This window comes from Salvia splendens, chromosome 3 (genome assembly GCF_004379255.2).
Source record: "Salvia splendens isolate huo1 chromosome 3, SspV2, whole genome shotgun sequence".
Taxonomy (NCBI): Eukaryota; Viridiplantae; Streptophyta; class Magnoliopsida; order Lamiales; family Lamiaceae; genus Salvia; species Salvia splendens.
In genome coordinates this window covers 15,167,695-15,188,325 of record NC_056034.1, presented here as the reverse complement: position 1 = coordinate 15,188,325, position 20,631 = coordinate 15,167,695, and the positions used below count along the sequence as shown (strand labels likewise).

The 20,631-nt window shown below is 39.5% G+C and overlaps 2 protein-coding genes across 6 annotated transcripts; both read right to left on the bottom strand.

Moving 5' to 3' along the window:
• Window positions 1-404: 404 nt before the first annotated feature.
• On the bottom strand, window positions 405-6,661 carry LOC121794089 (peroxisomal membrane protein 11D-like). Its single transcript, XM_042192090.1, has 8 exons — window positions 6,504-6,661; window positions 1,533-1,569; window positions 1,281-1,355; window positions 1,123-1,197; window positions 970-1,050; window positions 810-884; window positions 530-703; window positions 405-440 (listed from the first exon to the last, which is right to left on the bottom strand). The coding sequence occupies exons 1-8, from the start codon at window positions 6,659-6,661 to the stop codon at window positions 405-407; spliced, it is 711 nt and encodes a 236-aa protein (XP_042048024.1).
• Window positions 6,662-12,304: 5,643 nt separating this feature from the next.
• LOC121795185 lies at window positions 12,305-16,315 on the bottom strand. Of its 5 annotated transcripts, XM_042193642.1 has the most exons (3): window positions 15,866-16,315; window positions 15,308-15,391; window positions 12,305-14,238 (listed from the first exon to the last, which is right to left on the bottom strand). In XM_042193642.1, exon 3 carries the CDS (start codon window positions 14,209-14,211, stop codon window positions 12,532-12,534), a length of 1,680 nt encoding a protein of 559 aa, XP_042049576.1. In that variant the 5' UTR covers window positions 14,212-14,238; window positions 15,308-15,391; window positions 15,866-16,315; the 3' UTR covers window positions 12,305-12,531. The 5 variants fall into 5 exon arrangements, with proteins under 5 accessions (XP_042049576.1, XP_042049579.1, XP_042049580.1 ...); XM_042193645.1 differs by lacking the exons at window positions 15,308-15,391; window positions 15,866-16,315 and adding an exon at window positions 14,911-15,185; XM_042193646.1 differs by lacking the exons at window positions 15,308-15,391; window positions 15,866-16,315 and adding an exon at window positions 14,772-14,908.
• Window positions 16,316-20,631: the final 4,316 nt, after the last annotated feature.

Sequence of the window (20,631 nt, the reverse complement as noted above, 5' to 3'; positions counted from 1 at the left end):
AATTTAATGGTTTCAATTCTCTTTATATTTATTTCTCTTTCCTTTGCAACAGATTTTTAACACAGCAACATAATATAGGAAGTAGTAGTAAAAGAAAACTGCACTAATTCGAAGGAACAAATAGAAGCTGAAAACCCAAGTTTCAATACAAAGTAGTAGTAAAAGAAAACTGCACTAGTTTGAAGTAAAACACTGTCGTTTTCAACACAGCAACATAATATATAGGAAGCTATATATATTATTAGTATAAATGTTTACAGACAAACAATTCACAACCAGAACTGAGGTGAAGAAAGATAAATTCAAGCCAACGGTAAACCCCTCAGCGAATTGGTCCAATTCGTGTAACAGCTTTTCAAATACCTTCATTGTTTCGCGACATCCTGATTTTATTTACCATCACTTCAGCTTGTCTTTGTCTTCGGCGGAGATGGGAGCAGCTGTGGTGGCACAAACCATTTAATTATGAAGTACAGACTTTATATATGAGGCTCATAAACATGGTGTGAACGAAAAAACTGAGGGTTACCTGGTAGCAGGATATGAGCGATGTCACAAATCCGATGGCTCCGGTGACACGAGGGGTGATCTTCTTAGGCGCCAGTTGTAGCAAACCAACGGCCACCCCAATATCCAGGATGGTTTTAACAATGGCCAGAGATCTCTGATTCGATTTTTGAACCTTGCTCTGATACTGCTCGTTCTGGAATAATAAAATAACATTGGAGTAGCACGACAAGCTTATTAACTAGAACTGAGGTTAAACTTTTGCAGATATATTTACTACTCCAGGCTCTAGAGATGCAAACCTTATGTTTGTCGGTGTTTTTCAGTTCCTTCTCTAACTTCTTTATTGATGCAGAAAGCCTTCCAATTTCACCAGTCTTAAGAAACAAGTTAAAATAAAAGGTTCAGTTTAATAAGAATGCATTGCTGCCAATAAGGATAGAACAAGATCAGCACGGATACCTCAACAAGCGTTGTGCAAACAGAAGACCCCAACCAACATAAAAGAGATATCCTTCCGATCAGTTCAGTACGTTCTTTGTTCTGCTCAGAAAAAAAAAACTTGTGGTCAGCATACAAATTCCAATGAACTACTAAAGGTGTTTATAGATATACCTTGTATACACCTGTCCTACCCAGCCACACAATTTGATCCAGAAACAAGAAAGTGGACAGGAGAGCATTTTTGGACTGCGCGAGAAATCAACTCAAAGGGTAAGATACGAGTGAGGATGGGGTAAAAGATATACTAGTACAAATTAATTAGATATTACCTTTCCCAACAAGACGAGAGGAAGTGGAGTTCCTGGAGCTGGTGGGCTAATGAGGCCATGGAGATCATTGATAAACTGAAACATTATGAGATACAGAAACCTAGTCACGACAAAAAAGGAAATCAAAGCGCTCTGATGTTAAAGCAATTGTGCATACCATATAGTAGTACTCATTAGATTGAACACACTTGATCTAAAAAGGTTACTGCAGCACATCGTAAAAACAGGATGAAACTGGTTAAAAAGTTAAACCTTGAACAAACGGAAGACTTTGCGAGCCAAGCTGGTGTTGAGAAAAGAGATCATTAAGTCCCAAGAAGTTGCACGAGTTCCAAGAGTATTGGGAAATAAGAATATCATTTATTATGATGTATGGTTCCTAGATACATTTATGTCTAGACTCCTATTTATACCCATGTATAATGTATCAAAAATCATCCAATGAATTCAGTTATTCAATCTAATATCCAATATGGTATCAGAGCAGAAAAAAATCGATCCTTGAACCAATTCAAAAGTAGTTCTTTGGAACTCAGATTTTTCCTCATCACTATTCCATACCCTTCCCAAACCAATCAGCCAAGATCAGGCAACAAACCATCCCTATCCAATCTCAGACAAAACCATACAGCAACCCCTGTTGCAATAAAAACCAAGATCAAGTGAGTACCACATCCTTAATGGCCAACAAAACAATTGAAACAGTTTAAATCGGAATCAAACTAGATGGGAAAAACTTCCCAATCTGGTCGAAGTTGATGCGCGCGCAATCGGAAGTCGATAAAAGCTCGACCACATCGAAGGAGAGAAGGCTCCTCCCCAAACCAATGATCCAAACTTCCAGGAATGGAAAGCATCCGACTTCACAGTTTTTTCGTGGCTCATCAACAACATGGAACAACGACTCGTGCTGCAGTTTGCTCAACATCTAACTGCCAAGGCAATGTGGCGGAGCCTTACACTACATTTGGAACCAGAGTTGATCCAGTCCAAGTATACGACTTGGAGGACAGAACCAACAAACTCTGACAAGGGAACGACTCCCTCGAAGCCTATTGGAGCGAACTCCAGAATCTCTGGGTGGGGATGGACAACCGTAAGCCATGTCCCTACAAATGTTGTGAAGAAGCAATCAATACATACAAAAAGGAAACTGAAACAAAGAGATTATATCAATTTCTATCCGGATTAAACGAGCGATACGATGGGCTTCGGAGGGAGCTCCTAAAAGAGAATCCCGAACCAACCTCAGAGGATGCATTCGGAAGAGTAAAGCAAAAAGAATCCAGGGAGGGGATTTGGAAACCAGCCACCCAAACCCTAGATTCGGGAATGGGCGGCGGGTTCGGTGCGAGACAACCACCACCACAACTCCAATTCCGAGGAATCCAGTCGCCTCCCCAAAGCTCATCGGCGCTACCACCGCGAGGGAACTCCAACAATCGAAAGGGAGTTGACAAATCAAAACTCTACTGCACACACTGTGGGATGACCAAGCACACCAAGGAGACATGCTTCAAACTCATCGGCTTCCCGGAATGGTGGGAAGATGGTCACAAATCAAACAAAAACAACATCGGCAAGGGAATCACCGTCGGGCGAGAAGGAGCAGACGGGAGCATTTTCCCAGCGGGCGACCAAGCGGCCGCCGGCGCTGGGAACGATGGTAGCCGTCCGATTGGGCTGGTGGGGATCTAGTAGATTTTTGGAATAACAAAAAGTGACAACACATAAATTTCAGAATTATGAGTAGTAGATATGTTCTTAATGCAAACAACATTACATTCTCCATGAATCCTGCATATGTTGGTTGGCAATCACCAATAGTAGCACACAAAAAGGAACCCAAAAAAAGGAAGAAAAGAAAATATGTATTGCAAAGAGTGCTAAGTACTATTCCCTCCATTCTATAGTAATGAATGCATTTCTTTTTAGCACACGATTTAAGAAAAATTGTGTTAAGTGAGTTAAGTAAAAAAAGAATAAAGTAGTAAATGAAAAAATGTAGAGAGATGAAGAGAGAATAAAGTAAAAGAGAGTAAAGTTAAAAATGTGTTGACTTTTACTAAAAAGGGAAATGACTCAACTACTGTGGAACGTACCAAAATAGCAAAATGACTCAATTACTATGGAACGAAGGGAGTATAAAGAAAAGTGTAACATCTACCTTAAAGCAAAGAGAGATTTAAGAGCCTATATATCTTTTTTATGTATTCTTTTTCTTTGAGCAACTTTCTACAAAAACAACTGAAGATAGACTTACCAAACAACAAAAATTATTAAAGACATACCATGCATCAAAAAATAACAATACATACAAGTGATTTATTATAATTTTTTCAAAATACCTGTGAAAAAGAAATGTGTCACTTATAATTGGACAGAGGGAGTATTATTCATTGATTCACAGTACAAGTATAAAAAAAATAATACAAGCATATTAGTATAACTCTATTTAATTATTTGGTTACTAAAATAAATAACTATAAGCTTAATTGTTTTAAAATAAATTATTTTCTTAATCCTTGTGAAAATATCAATAAACCCTATAGTTATCAACACTAAAATGAAAGATTTTTGTGCTGAAAAAGGTCTTATCCATCAAACATCATGTGTCTATACTCCGGAACAAAACGGGGTAGCTGAGAGAAAAAATCGTGCAATCCTAAACATAACCCGAGCCCTTATCCTTGATTCCAAAGTCCTAAATTTTTTCTGGCCAGAAGTCGTAGCCATATCTGTATATCTCCTCAATCGTCTTCCCACCAAAATTCTCGACCTTAAAAACCCCCTCCAAAAATTATCCATCATGTCTAAAATACCCCATACCCTGTCCCTCGAACCTCGTATCTTCGGTTGTTCGGTCTTTGTCCATATCCCCAAACATGAGCGTAACAAATTCTCACCTTGTGCAGATAAGTGTGTTTTCATTAGGTATGGGGCTCATCAGAAAGGCTATAGCTGCTATAATCCAAAAACCCGCCAAGTTATCACCATAATGAACTGCACTTTCTTAAAAACTGAATTCTTTTACGCCACCCAACTTCCAAGTCAGGGGAGAAGGAAATGAATACAATTGACTCGATAAGTTGGCTGCCTATGCCAAATAATCACTCCTCTACCGAAGGACTACCAGAGCCAGCTACATCTGTCGCCGAGCATGCCACGAACACACCCCAACAACCTATGGAGCTAGGTGACACCCTAACAGTACCCGTTCCGATATCTGAGGTAACCAACCCTAAGAACTCTGTTAATATTAGCACTAACAATGTTGCTACAGAAGGAAAATAGAGAGAGATTATAGATGAAGACACCGGACAGTACATTCGACCTATCCGAAGTACTCGTGGAATTCCACCCAAACGGTACTCACCTGAAAGAACGAGCAGAAGGTCAAATATCCAGTGGGAAGTATGTCAAGAGCAAACTTAACCAAACTAGCTAGGGTATTTGAAGTAGCCCTCTATGGAGAAGAGGAAATTCCACAGACAGTAAAAGAAGCATTAAAAATCAAGCATTGGAGGGATGCAATGATGGTAGAGCTAAAAGCCCTGGAGTGGAATAAAACATGGAAAAAGTGTCAACTTCCAAAGGGGAAACGGACTGTAGGTTGCAGATGGGTTTTTACTATCAAACGAAGACCAGACGGGTCCGTCGAGAGATATAAGGCTCGCCTTGTGGCTAAAGGGTACACCCAGACATATGGAGTGGATTACTCTGAGACATTGTCGCCCGTGGCAAAGATGAATATTGTCTAAGTATTATTATCTATTGCAGCAAGCAAAAACTGGTCTCTTCACCAGTTTGATGTAACTAATGCTTTCTTACATGGTGAACTGAAGGAAGAAGTTTACATGGACGCCCCTCCAGGTTTCGAAGAAGACTTCAAAGATGGGGAAGTCTGTCAATTGAAGAAAACCCTGTATGGCTTAAAACAGTCGCCCAGAGCATGGTTTGGGAGATTCACGGAGGCAATGAAGAAGTATGATTATCAACAGAGCAATGCAGATAACACTCTCTTCATGAAGAAAAAAAGGGATAAAGTTACATGTTTGATAATCTATGTCGATGACATGATTATTACTGGAGATGACTCTAAGGAGATAGAAGAGCTCAAGAAGAACTTGGCCACAGAATTGAGATGAAAGATCTAGGGGCACTTAAGTACTTTCTCGGGGTCGAGGTCTTGAGATCAAAGGAAGGGATCTTCATAAATCTGAAAAAATACACTTTGGATCTTCTGGCAGAAACTGGCATGATGGAATGTAAACCTGCAGACACACCAATTGCAGTTAATCATGGGCTTCAAATCACAGAAGGAGCTCAACTAGCCGATAGAGAAAGGTATCAAAGGTTAGTTGGAAATTTGATTTATCTTTCACCTACCCACCAGACCGGACATAGCATATGCAGTAAGTGTGATAAGTCAATTTATGCACTGACCCCAAAGCGATCACCTTGAAGCAGCATTGAGAGTTGTTCGGTATCTCAAAGGTACCTTTGATCATGGAATAATGTTCAGACGAAGTGAGCATCTGGAAATCCATGGATATACAGACGTCGATTGGGCTGGAAACCCAGTTGACAGAAGATCCACTTCGAGGTACTTCACATTTGTTGGAGAGAACCTTGTTACATGGAAGAGCAAGAAGCAAAAAGTCGTAACACTATCAAGTGTAGAGGCAGAATTTAGAGGGATCAGAAATGGATTAACTGAGGTACTGTGGCTGAGGAGATTGTTGGGAGAACTAGGTTTTTTATCACAGAAGACGTGTCAAATTTTCTGTGATAATAAAGCCGCAATCAGTATCGCAGATAATCCAGTCCAACATGATCGGACGAAGCATATTGAAATAGATAGACATTTCATCAAAGAGAAAATTGAAGAGGGAATTGTTGAGTTCCCATTTGTTCGATCTGGAGATCAACTTGCAGACATTCTGACCAAGGCAGTAGGAGCAAGAAACTTTGCAGAGGCTCTTGGCAAGTTGGATATTGGAAATCCCGTTAACCAACTTAAGGAGGAGTGTTGAGAAAAGAGATCATTAAGTCCCAAAAAGATGCATGAGTTCCAAGAGTATTGGGAAATAAGAATAGCATTTATTATGATGTATGGTTCCTAGATACATTTATGTCTAGACTCTTATTTATACCCATGTATAATGTATCAAAAATCATCCAATGAATTCAGTTATTCAATTCAATATCCAATAGCTGGTTGATTTGTCCACGTTCTGTGCTGTGCCGGGCTGTCCGGCACTCAAGAACTTGGAGCCATATTGAATCGCCCTGCATATCTTATCCCTGGCTTCAGCTTTGTTGAGATACACAACAGCAAGTGCAAGCTCAGCTCTGGCAACATCCAACGACATAGTCATATTGTGTGTGACTAGACCTGGAAAAGTAAGAAGCAGCCAACTCAATTCACATACAGGGATCGCTGCAACCTGCAAACAACTAATTCATTTTCTTGATCATACAATAATCCATCCCTGTACACTGCTTCAGCCCAATTCTAATATGAAGAACCAATCTAGTTCCTTTTACTATATAAGTTCATGTAGCAATTAAACTCACTGACTCTAATTAGTCAACGTTATGGAATTTGATTCAATTGCTGGAGAGGTGATTTGTCAATTGTTCAAGTTCCCAGGCGCATTGCTACTCACAATCTTCTTATATATGTATATATAACAATAACGAAAGGAATCAATCTAACATTTCAGTAGATATCATGTTTTCATCAATCAAAATCACAGATAAACTGAATCAGAAAATTGGTAAAAGCAACTCAACCAAACCCAAAAAAAAATCATAAATCATGTACCTGGATAACAAGATAGTAAGCAGAAAGCAACAATCAAGCGTACAGAGAAATTAGGGATTGTTAGCTGTGTATATAAGTAATTAGGCCACCCGCAACGCGTTACGCGGGTGGCTCGAAGCCCGTTCCTCCGTGACGAGACGCGCGCGGGACGCGTTGCAGCGTCCCGTCGCGTCCCCAGCCCGCCGAGACACCCGTCTCTTCGAGACGGCCCGCGAGACGTCTCGCCACACGCGCGCGACGTGGCGCGCTCCGGCGCCATGCGTGACGCCCACTCGCCGCCCCGCGAGTGAGTTTCGTCACGCTGAAGCAATAAATCATTTTTTTAAAAAAAAATCGAATTTAAAAAAAAATTAAAATTAAAATTAAAATTAAAAATTAAAATTAAAATTAAAAATTCAAAAAACGGTAATATTACCGTTTTCGATTTTTTTTACTTTATAAATACTCCAATTTCATCCTCATTTCACACATAAACGCACATCTATTCTTCTCAAATCATCTCTCTTTCAACTTCAATTTTCATCTCAAATCAACTCTTTTATTCTTCCTCCAAAGTTAATCGATCTAATGGATCCATATGAGCAAATGCGTCGAATAATGGAATAATCACTTGAAGAAGATCGACGCCGGGAGGCGGAAGAAGCCGCGCCGCCCTAAAGACGCTCCCGGACTTACATCCATCGTAAACGGGAGGAAGCCGCCGCAAGGTTAGTCTGCGACTACTTCTGCGATAACCCGGTTTGGGGAGATACCTACTTCCAAGACGAAGGACCTGAGGCGGGAAATTGGTTCGACCCTGAAGCCCCCGGAAGCTCTACCGCAAGTAGTCCGCCTCGCAGTGGAGTGCATTCGTCTATACAAGAACGGTTGTCTATTCGGGCAAGGACACTTGACTCTACCGCCCACGCCCAATTCCAAGATGATCTAATGGAGCACATTTGGGCAAAATTTGGCGGGGAAATTATTAAATTATGTATTTTTAATTTTTTTAGGATTTTACGAATTTTATGTTGTAATTTTATTTTATTTAATGAAGTGTGTTTTTATTAATTGAATTTATTGGAAATAAAAATAAAAAATGAAATTGAATGAATAGTAATTTAAGATACGGTTAAGGGACGGATAAAAGATGGAGGGTTGCAGGTTTTGTCCCTTAGTTAAGAGATGAAGTAAAAAAGTATAATGGGCCATGAATAGTAATTTAAGAGACCGTTGATGGCCTTAAGAAGAGATAAGAGCGTAGATAGATACACTGGAGTCGTGCCTCACCCCATCTAGTCTTGAATTTCACAATACAGAATATTTTATTTTTTTCAGAATACTAGGTACTCCTATTAAATTGGAGAATTTTTTAATTTTTGGAATTTAATTGGATGATTTACAAAATATAGAATGGATATGCGAACTTTTTATTTTAGTAGATTATTGTCTTTTTCTCTTATTTTCCAAGGTATAGTATTTGTTTTCTTATTAATTTTCTCAAAATAATTAACTAAATTATCATAAGATTTCTTTCTTAATTGTTCCTTTCCTTTTCCCTATTCTGCAACTTTGATTTCATGGACTGGAATGTTGTTCCAGGAACCCCTTTTCTTTCTCCTGAATGATGAGAAAAATTGTATTCACAAAATCTCATTTTTCTAGTAACTTGATTCATAACATCCACAAAATTAGAAAACTGAAGAACTACTAATACAGTATATCAACTCCAAAATGCCAATCCCCTGCTTGTAAAGTAGGATTATGATCTTTGTAACTAATACTCCTACAATACTCAATCCATCCATGAAATATTATCTACATTTGACTTAGCGTGGATTTTAAGAAATGTGAAGAAAAGTTAATGGAAAAAGTTTGTGCAATGTGGATTCCATATTTATAATTTAGTTTTATAACAGAATGTGACTATATGAATGTAATGAGTTAGTAGTGTTGGAATCTTGAATATAAGATGTCCGGTCAATAAAGTTTGACCAATAATAAATGTGACGAGACATTTAATTTTGGAAAATTAAATGATATAGCGTTGAACTAGGTACCGCGTAGATGACCGTAGTATATTCACTTTCTCAAATCCGATTCTCGGTGAGTGAGAAATAATCAATAAAAGTTGGTCACATTGTAGCTTTTGATAAAGCTATGAGCTGAAAGTATAGGGAATAATTAACTAGTGTTAATTATCCCATATAGGAGATGAGACACATCTTTAATGTGTATTTATTAAGTGACTAATTACACTTAGTAATTATCGTGGACTAAGATGGGTGAAAGAGCTCACAAGCGCACTGAGCCGTGCCCTTGCCCTTGGGCTTGGGCTTGGTTCTTGGGCTTGTCCCTGGATCCAGACTTAATGTTTTGGACCACCTCAGTTTTGGGCAGCAGCCTGATCAACTGGACATGTTGCGCCTTGATCAGCAGCATGATCAACTCGGCCTGCTGCGCCTTGAGCGATGGCTTGATCAGTGTCTTGATCAAGTCACGAAGTCCACATGTGACGGTTGAACTAGGGCGTGTACAACGTTTAGATTCAACGTCGACCACTCCAGCTTTCAAACTCGTAACGCCCGGCGGTTACAGGTCCGCCATGATGAGTCATGATGACAGCCATCAAGGCTGAGTTGACCCCCGCAGTGGACCAAGCCTATAATTATAAATAGGCTAGTCATTCCTTGCATTAGAATAACATAATAACATTCACATACTCACAAGCATCATACTCTCTCTGCATTGTCTTTCTTCCCGAAAGCTCTATCCTCTCCTCCAGCCAGAGCTCTGTTGATTGCGGTGCTGCTTCACCAGAGAAGCCGTTTTATCTTTGGGGACGACACGCCAAACCGAGAGCACTACCGGGGCATATCTCGTCTTGCGGAAAAAGGTCTCCTCGACTCGGCTAAGTTTATTTCCAGTTTACAGTTTCGATTTCATTGTAATTTTCAGTTTTAGTTCTTCCTTCTTGGGTTGTATTACGCCCGGTATTGTTTATCTCTTGTAATTTCAGTTTTCCCCGACAAGTGGAAAGTGGATTCTATTTATCAAAAATGGAAAAAGAAAATGGACAACATTCACGGACTAAAATAGCAAAAGTGGATAATATTTCACGGACGAATGGAGACAATATTTCACGGACGAATGGAGTATATCAACTCCAAAATGCCAATCCCCTGCTTGTAAAGTATGATAAAAAAAATACGATCTTACTAATCATACAGTGTATATGGAACAAAATAAAGATCAATCACTGCTAATATTTTGAGAAAACCGCTATGTAATTATTTACGTAAGATGGATCTTAAAACTTGGGTTACTTTTTGTTGAATAGTTAATTCATGTATATTGTGAGGTAAATTAATCCCAAAAATTAAGATACAAAGCAACAATCTCCAAAAATGAAACTTCGTGTGCCCTGATCCTTTACATCTAGTTTAATCCCAAAAATTAAAGATCATCAATCCTATATTTTGAAAAGTCATCCAATTTAATTAAAAAAATTAAAAAGTCATCCAGTTTAATGAAATTTATTAGACGGTATGACTATATGAGTGAGAGACATTTGTTTTAATTGTTTACATTAATTTCATCGATGATAAAGGGCGTGATTTAGTCCTCCCGCTGTTTAATTAGTTTGGCAAGCAAGTATATTTACAAAAAAGTAAACTCCATCAATAGTTACTTAATCATGTCGTTTGCAATTGCATGGACGCCGGCTATGAATAGGAAAAAAAAGGCAAATGGTCGTTGAACTTAGAATATAGTAATTTTTTTTTGTATTTTTACAGGTTAAAATATACTCCAAACTTCTTAATATTTTAGGTTTTTTCTTATAAAGAGGATATCTGATTTATGATATGTTTTTATTAACTACTCCCTGTTATAATATTATTTTTTAAAAAAAATTATTTGAATTTATTTTTTCTCTTATTTCTTTTACTATGTACCGTGGGATGTATTTGAATTGAAGTTTATCTTTCATTTAGATAAGCACACAATCATTTTGTAGAAATAATTTTCTTAGTTTTCCATTTCTATTTGTGATGTTTGAATTGATGGTATGTTTATATATAATCCTTAATATCACATGGTTGGATTGTTATATAAAGCCACACTATACTAGAAATTCTAAAACTATCTTTTGACTTTTTTTATATTACCAAGGCAGAGAGCTATATTAGTAAATTTCACGTAATTTAACATTGATATTGGTTGCACATATTATTATCACTCAATTTTCCATGATAATAAAATACCTCTTTTAAGCCTTAAGCCTTAATTCAACGGCCCTTGCTCATTAAGCAGGCCATGCAGAAAAGTTATTCAACATATCAAACACTAGATTTGACCATTAAATACATTTTAAATGTGTTTATCTATTAATTTAATGGTCCAATTTAGTGTTTATATAGGATGTTTATATTAGTATTGGGTTTATCTTTCATGAATATAAAAAGGAATTGTGTGGAAAATGCATGTCGGTTTAGAATTTTTCTTGGATCGATAACCTCCGCATAACAAAACAAATACTACTCCATAAATTTTATTATCGCATTCTTTTTCGTTTACCTTTCTATATAAAATTCGAAAGGCAAAAAGAATATAATAATGACAAAATAAAGTCATTAATATACGTAGGATCCGACTGAATATATTTGGATTCAAAATATATTACTATAATTAATGTTGGGGACCGAAGTACTTAAGCCAGCTAGCAATTACAAATTTCCTAATGTAAGCATATATTTTGTGGTGACAGCTAAAACTTTCATACCGTTTTAATTAAATAAAAAACAGTTACAATAAATTTTCAGGTGATAGCTTTGATTACAGAATTCAGAAAAAGATTAGATAGGAATTCCAAATTAAAATAAATAGATGTGACAAATAGTCAAATACTATAAAGCACCATTACTCCTGTCCTGGTTTAAAATAAATGTGCATGTGAAATTGTGAATTTGATGGACAAGAACCTTGAAATTAGCCAACTGCAAGAATTAAGAAACAGTCCCAACTGCCTGTACAACCAAACTATAAATTCTTTGATGTCAAATTCACATGTAGTCCTTTCCAATTTAGGCAACACACAACCACAGCAACACCAAAAGACTTGCTCACTGTAACCATTTTGGTTGAGGAATCCCACAAACCAGCAAGTGAGCAACACGAACACGAACACGAACACGAAGCACAACGCAGAAACAAGTGATGATAAAATATGTTTCATTAAGCCAAATAGGAGTATTATTGGGTGTACAGATGGTGGCACCATTCCATTTCAAATCATTGAATAGATTAAAAGATGGCTGAATTTGTTTCATTTAGAGAATGAAACATACATGACAAGTTTTTCAAAAATATACTACTTCCATTTTACAACAAGAAGAATCATTGGGAGGGAGGGAGGACTCTTTGATTTTAGTAACCCTCCTTTTACTTCCTGCTGAACAGAGTTTTGAGTTTACCTCGCTCTAGACGTTCTAGAAGCTTCTTCGCCCCCACCAAATCCATCTCCGAAAGCTTCTTGAGGTATCCGATTGCCCCATACGAGATCATCAGCTTCTTGCACTTTTTACTCGAGGAGAGTAGGGTAAGGCACGAGACCACGTATTTCTTGGCTGTATTGTGAGGGCTGGGATCGAGCAATGCCACCATGTTTGGCACGCTCTTGTCATCTCTCTTGACCAGACGGCAGTTGTGGGATAGAGTCATCAAGCTAGCAACCGCCTGCGCTGCAACCTCCCTCGCGCTATTGGCCTTGGACTCCATCATTTTCACGAGCAACGGGATGCACCCGGCCTCACCCACCGATCTTTTCATCTCTGCTGAGGTGCAGATTTGACAGATTGCTGCTGCTGCCGCCTGCTGAGCCCCGATGGATCCGGACTTGAGCACGTGAAGCAGTCGGGGGAGAAGCCCTAACAAGATCAACACCTCCAGTGACACTAAACCAACCAAGTTTCTAAGTGCACCAACTGCGGATTCTTGAGGCAGCGGGCCGTCTAGATAGACAAGCAGGCTACGCATCCCGCCTTCTGAGATGACCGATCTTTTCAAATCATCGTTGCTTGAGGTGAGATTCTGCAGGCATTCAGCTGCATACTCCTTTGATCCTAAAAGGATCCCACAATCAAGAAGATTCATCACCTTCACAATCCCTTCCTCTGCGAGTGCTTGCCTCGCCTCAGGCACAGCGGATATGTTCTTAAGCGTGCAGGCCGCGGCAGATTGTGAAACAGAATCACCACTGTAACATATGTCAGTCAATGGCCTAACCCCGCCATGCCCAACAATTGAACGAGCCGTCTCAGACGACATTGACAGCCTCTGCAGGGAGATGGTGGCCTTCTCCTTCCCCACACTGCTCCCGGACTCCACGAGCCTTATCAGAGGTGGGAGGACACCTTCTGAGACGAGCCAGTTCTCGCAGCTGCCTGACTCTGCAAGCGAGCAGATAACAGTGGCCGTCTTCTCCCTTATCCGAGGCGAAGTGGCGGTCAGCAAATGGACCAATGCTCCAATATTGCTCCTTCCGATCACAGCCAACACATTCTTCTCATCCTCCTTCATCACCTCCACGAGGCTGTCAAGCGCTTTGTGCTTCGCCTCCAAATGGCCAATCTGGAGGCGGGCAAGCAGCTCCTTCAAGTTTCCATGAACTGAAGCCTCCTGATCAGAACAACTACTTGTCGCAGCAGACGAGAACGATACCTCACCTAGCACCCCTGTCTTGATCAACAGCCCACAATCGCTCAGATTCAAGTCCAGTTTCCCAGCAAGCGCATCCAGATCACTCTGCATCTGAAGCTTACCCTCATATTTCTCCTTCACACACAAATCTGCGAATTGAATTACACCATTCAACGTCTTAGACACGGCCTGGAGCTGCTCCTTGCACAGAGCATTCCTCAAGAAGCAAGGATGGCTGGATAAATCAGATAGCCGTGACGGCACCTGCTCAAGTTTCGAGATGATCATCTTCCACCTCCCTGGGAACCCCTTCACCTCCCTCGCCTTCCCCAACGCCCTCGGGACTAGTCCCTGAGCGCAAGAGAGCCATTCTTCAGTCGACAAACCATCAGCAGCAGAGCTCTCACCACCACCATCAACCATGATTGCTACTCAAGCTATCACCAAGCACTGAAATACAAAAAAAAACAGCCGATGCATATCAAGAAAACATCGATATTCGAAGAAACACAAATTGTAAACCAGATCTTTCTAGGTAGCTTCTCAAATGAGCAAAAATGTTATAAGACACACAGTTTTGTTGCATTAAAAAAAAGAGAGATGTGGAGTAGTTGCAATCATATAACATTATATTATACATCATTCATTATAATAATATAAAGAAAACAGCAATAAATTAATGGGGGAAAAGTGGGTCTAGATTAGGGGGATTCAAGAATCTTGCATGATCACAAAATGCTCGTTTGCTGAAAATGAGAGACGCCAGGTAGTAACAAAGTACCTACTGAAGCCCACACGAGATACCACTCACAAAAAGATAAGCTTTAGTTAAGGTTGGGATCATTATTTTACACGAACACACATTGATTTTTTTAAGTAATACCTTAAACAAGAGGTAAGAATACAGTGAAATCAATAATGAAACTGTAGAAAGGGAAGAGAGATGAGAGTGAAATAGAAACTCTCCCAACAGCCGTCCCTACCGTCCAATAAAAGCAGGTGATTTATATGACCAGTATGCCCTCAGCACATGATGTTTGGTTAAAGAAATACACCAAGACACAGGGGAAAACAAGTCAATCATTAGGGCCAAGAGTGGTAGCCATAGAAGGGGTGAATTACCCGAGAGAATGTAGCTTTACTTTACAACAAATAACTCCATATACTTCCTCTAGTATACTATTTTAAAACATAACGTATTTCACCTCCTAGATTAAATCTATTTTTCTGGAGATTAGGATAGCTTAAATGGCATACAGTTGTGAGGCTAACATTGTGTGGGGAGGCCCACGAACAAAACTTTACAGAATTGGGAAAATTTCGATCTTCTTCTTAGTGTATTTGATAAGGGAAGGAGACTTGGCTTTGAAGAGACGATAGGTGTCTCCATCTCCAGTTGTACATACATATATGTCTAGAGTGTATATGTGAATTTCTGATGTGGGCCAACATAGGGAGAGAAAATTAAACAAATAAATTTGATGCAATAAATACACAATGATTTTGTAACATAGGCTACCTCAACTCGCTTGTCTTTTGCCAACCATTCAAGGCACTCAACACCTTTTTCAGCCACCAATACACAGTGTCTCTACTTTAATTTCTGCAAGCAAAATTCACAATCAGAAAATAATTCTTACAATGATGGATTGATATGCATCTACCTCACTCTCAATCTAGAACCATGGAGCAGAATTTGGTGTCTAGATTGTGAAGGAAACCCCAAATAAGGATACTAAAAAAAAGAATCTCTTTTATCAGTTTGTTTCCTTTCCACATAGCAGCCATGAAATGGGTCCTTCAAATACAGCTTAAAGAACAAAACTTTATTTTCCTCCTCTTTTTCACTCCAGAAGAGGAGAGAGAGAGAGAGAGATGACTCAATATTAAGCCAAGAATGTGGATTGGTCCCAGATCTCTTTAAAATTTTGTCTGAAACCGGAATCTATAATTTCTCAAATTTCACTTTGAAGCTAAAAGGAAAGAATCTCACAACCACCTGACCCACAGCATCAAAACACATAGACGCACACACACTCAAGCAGAAAAGAAAGCAAGAATTTGAGAAAGTTTATACCTTTGTTGTATGCAGAAAGCATCAGAGACGTAAGCTCTAGTAAGTAGAAGCTGAAACGGTCGACTACACAAGTTTTAGTAGGAAGGAGGAGAGAGAGAATCAGAAGTTAAATTAATTTTGATATAGAAAAGGAGAGGCCAAGCAAGGCGCAATGCAGTCACGCAATTTGAAACAGCTGCGTTTGTTAAAGAATTTGGGCTTTTAAGGGAAACTGACAAAAACGCCGAAGAAGAGAACAACGACTCCAGTTCAAAATTCCAAACAATATTTCAAAATCAAAACACTCGCTCCTCTCATGGAAGAAGATGTTGTCAGAACTGTCTCCCACCGTTTCTCTACTCTATTTTATTTTTATGTGTGTAGAGGCGATGCGGTGATCGGATGGTGAGGATCGAGGGATCTGACCATTGTGGGGTATTTTTCGGATTGAAATTTGAAAGCGCTGCGGCGATATCGAGGTTGAGCCGCTGACGTGGTGTGCCATGTAGGCGTCGGGGCGTACAACACGTTGGCTTTTTCTTCCTCACGTGTAGCGAGGTACCATTGTCTGAATCCAATCCCATCCCATGACAAGTCTATTTTGCCCTCCACAGGGTTGATGTACTTTTCCCAATTGACTATCTTGTCCTAGGCTAGGTACCATATTTTACTTTTTCGCAATTGACTATCTTATCCTAGGCTAGGTACCATATTTATCAAAAACTATTCCACCTAACTTAAGGGCATCAGTAACCCTGTCCCCATTTCCGGCCCCAAGTCCCCTCCACGTCATCAATCCTCTACAGTTGCGGCCCAGACCTCAACTGCTGTAACCCTACAGGCCGCAACTCGGGCCGCAACTAATAAATGACATTATTCACAACTCCAACCTATTTAACTCGAAAACGCAATTCGTTGAACAATTGAAACCGGAAAAATGCATTGTTCATTCGAAATTAACATTACATTACTAGACGAAGCAAATTTAAAATACAAGAAACCCGGGCCACGACTACTACTTCTTCATTTGGGCGCGAAGGTAGGCGATCATCTCACGGTGCAACTCGAGCTCCTCGTCCGATATCTTCGATGTATCCCTCGCTGTCAACTCCGTCAGCTGGCTCATCCGCCATGTAATATTCATCTCCGACAAAGTGTCGGACATCTTATCCAGAGACGGATTGGTCGGTGGTGGCACCATAGCGGAGTTGCTCGCAGTTGCCTTCCCCTTTGCTTTCCTCTTGGCCGCCTTTGTTCCCATCGGGCGGCTCTGAATGCTAGGAGAGGAGCCGAAGACGTCGTCGTCCGTCACGTTGAGGTCGATCGCCGGACCTCCTTCGCTCGAAGAGTAGTTTCCGGAGGCGGAAACTTTGGTTCTCTTCGCCGCCCCAGTTGCCGCCGGCTCGGCACCGCTGGTGTACTTCGGGCTCTTCTCGACGAGCTTCCAAACGTCGATGTACTTGAAGGCCTTCTTCCCGTCAGCGAAGAACGCATCCTTCGCCATCTGGACGAGGTCCGCCTCGCTGTGCCCGCTCGGCCACATCCGGACTACGTTGGCCCACTTTCCGTTCCACTTGCTCATATCCGCCTGGACCCGGCCCCAATGCTTGCGCAGCTTCACGTAGCTACGCTCGATCGACCCTTTAGGACGGCCAGCGTTATACTTCTCAGCAATCCGCTCCCAAAAAACCTTGCTGGTTTGCTGGTTGCCGATGATAGGATCCTCGGCGATGTCGATGTAGTTCCTCGCAAGCCACATTGTCTCTTGCGGACTGTACTTCTTCGGCCCATCCTCCTCGCCCACCTTCCCCTTGCCCCGCTCTTGAGCGGGCTCCATCTCACTGACCTCGAACTCTTCGGTGGTGACCGGCGATGTTCCGTCGACGTTGCTACCGACTCCCGGACTAGGCGTCGGCTGCGATGGTGGCGACGCCGGTATGTACCAATTGTTCGAGTTAACGAACTCCTTCATCTCACGTTGATCGCTGTTGAACCAATCCATTTACACCGACACAAAGGGTATAATTGTTCGAGTTAATAGAGGATTGAAATGTAACGTAGGATTGAAATTGAATGCACGTAAGATTTATGCACAACAAAGGCTCGTATTTATAGACATCGAATTAAAAAAAATGGATTTGAGGCCCGGCCCGTCACCGTGCAACGCTGGGCCGGGACTCGCGCCTTGCGGTCCGTCACCGTGCAACGCCGTCCCGGACCGGGACGCGGGACGCTAGCCAGGACGGGAACGCGGCCCCGGGAGCGGCCTGGGCCGTGACTCTCCTCCGTGCAACGCTCGGGACGGGCCGGGACTCGCGAGATGCGGCCCGACCCCTTGCGTTACGCATGCTCTAATCAACCACTTTTTTAACATTTAATTAGTTTTTATTTTTTTCACATAATCAATATTCATTCAACCCAATCAAACATGTTTTTAATGGTTTATCAATTATCATTCAACCACACCCATTATATATTTATTTTATTATTTTTTAAAAAACTAATATTATTACTTAAAATATTTTATTATTGCAAAATTTATAAAAACACATAATAAATGCTAAACTAAAATTTACAAAAATAAACAAAAAAAGAAATTAATAATTTGGGTTGACTATCAATTTTTAAAATTAGAGAATATATTATTTGATACAGAAAAAGGAGATTTTTTTTGGCGAAACTATTGTAAATGTGGTCTTGTTTTATAGATGATGAAAAATTATGAATTATGATATAATTTTTATAATTTATTAATATGTATGTATATACATATAAGATAATTAAAATTTTAAATAAAATATTTATTAACCAATGAGATTATGTCATTCGGCATAATCTTATTGGTTGACAAAATAAATATGGAAAGAGACCTATGGTCTCATATTGCCAACCATCCGATCGTTGGTCTTAGAGAGAGACCATGATTCAATTGTTCTTTTTTTAATTTGTAATTATCCACATGGCAATGGACCTGGTCGCCGATAATGGTGGTCTAATAAGAATTCATTTTCATTTTTATTATAAATAGTAAGCAGGTCTCATATTCTACTAGCTCATTCTACTCACACTATATTATAAAATTAATATTCCATCCGTCTTTAAAAAAACAGACTAAATTTACCATTTTGGATTGTCCCCAAAATTAGACCAAGTCTAAATATGAAATTTTTTTAACCATTTATACACTACTAATAATGTGGACTGCACAATCCAATAACACTAGTTTCGCTGCCTTATCCCTCCCTCCTCTTACTTTTTCCCATCTCTATCTTACTTTACCAACACACACAACACACACTAGATATCCACTACATCACACACAATACACATACTACTCACACACAACACATAGTAGATATATAAACTACACCACACACAATACACATACAACTTGGACAATCCTATTTATTTGGTCAAATACCTAGCGACAAACTCCTATGTTCCTTTCATTACGGTATTTTTGAACAAGTTCCTGGATAACAAGCCTAAAGGTTTTCTTATTGATGCTAGTGACGATATTGATCGTGACCTTGATACGGAGCTGGAACTGCTAACTATGATGAATGCGCTAACTATGGATATGATGCCGGAAATAGGCCGATTTTATATCATCCTTCAATTCGAATTGGCAAAAGCAATGTCTCCCTGCATAATATGGATTCCAAACATTCATGATCTGGATGTGAATGGGTCGAATTACTTATCCCTCGGTCTATTAGCGAACCATCTCTCTGAAAGATGTTCCACTAGAAATATTCTTGTTATTGCTTCGAACCATAACCATCTCTCTGAAAGATGTTCCACTAGAAATATTCTTGTTATTGCTTCGACTCATATTCCCCAAAAAGTGGATCCCGCTCTAATAGCTCCGAATAAATTAAATACGTGCATTAAGATACGAAGGCTTCTTATTCCACAACAACGAAAGCACTTTTTCACTCTTTCATATACTAGGGGATTTCACTTGGAAAAGAAAATGTTCCATACTAACGGACACACACAACACACTCATTGAATACACATACACAATTGTGTGAAGTGTGTTTATTTTGTGTGTGTACTGCATTTGAGGTGTGTGTTTTATGTGCAGTGTTTGTATGTGTGTCAGTTGTATACGTATGCATTGTGTATATTATATGTGTATTTGTATGCATGGGCGGACACATTATAGGAGTGCTCAAGCCATTTTCCATTTTTTTATACTACTATATTTTTTCTATTTCTAAAATTTCTAAATATTTTGAATATGGTCAATATTGTGTGTGTAATGGATATATAGTGAAGTAATCTATGTTTGAAATGAAATTCCAACTATGACATTGAGAGATTTGAAATTATAATTCAATTTCAAATCAAAATATTTATATCATCTAATAAACATTAGATTTAGAATTGAAGACTCTAATTCCACACTCCCAATTCCACGATTCCAATTGAGGCATTATAGTAGATTTTTGGAATAACAAAAAGTGGCAACACATAAATTTCATAATTATGAGTAGTAGATATGTTCTTAATGCAAACAACATTACATTCTCCATGAATCCTGCATATGTTGGTTGGCTAATGGTAATCACCAATAGTAGCACACAAAAAGGAACCCAAAAAAGGAAGAAAAGAAAACATGTATTGCAAGAGTGCTAAGTACTATTCCCTTCCTCCATTCTATAGTAATGGATGCATTTCTTTTCGGCACACGACTTAAGAAAAATTGTGTTAAGTGAGTTAAGTAAAAGAAGAATATAGTAGTAAATGAAAAAGGTAGAGAGATGAAGAGAGAATAAAGT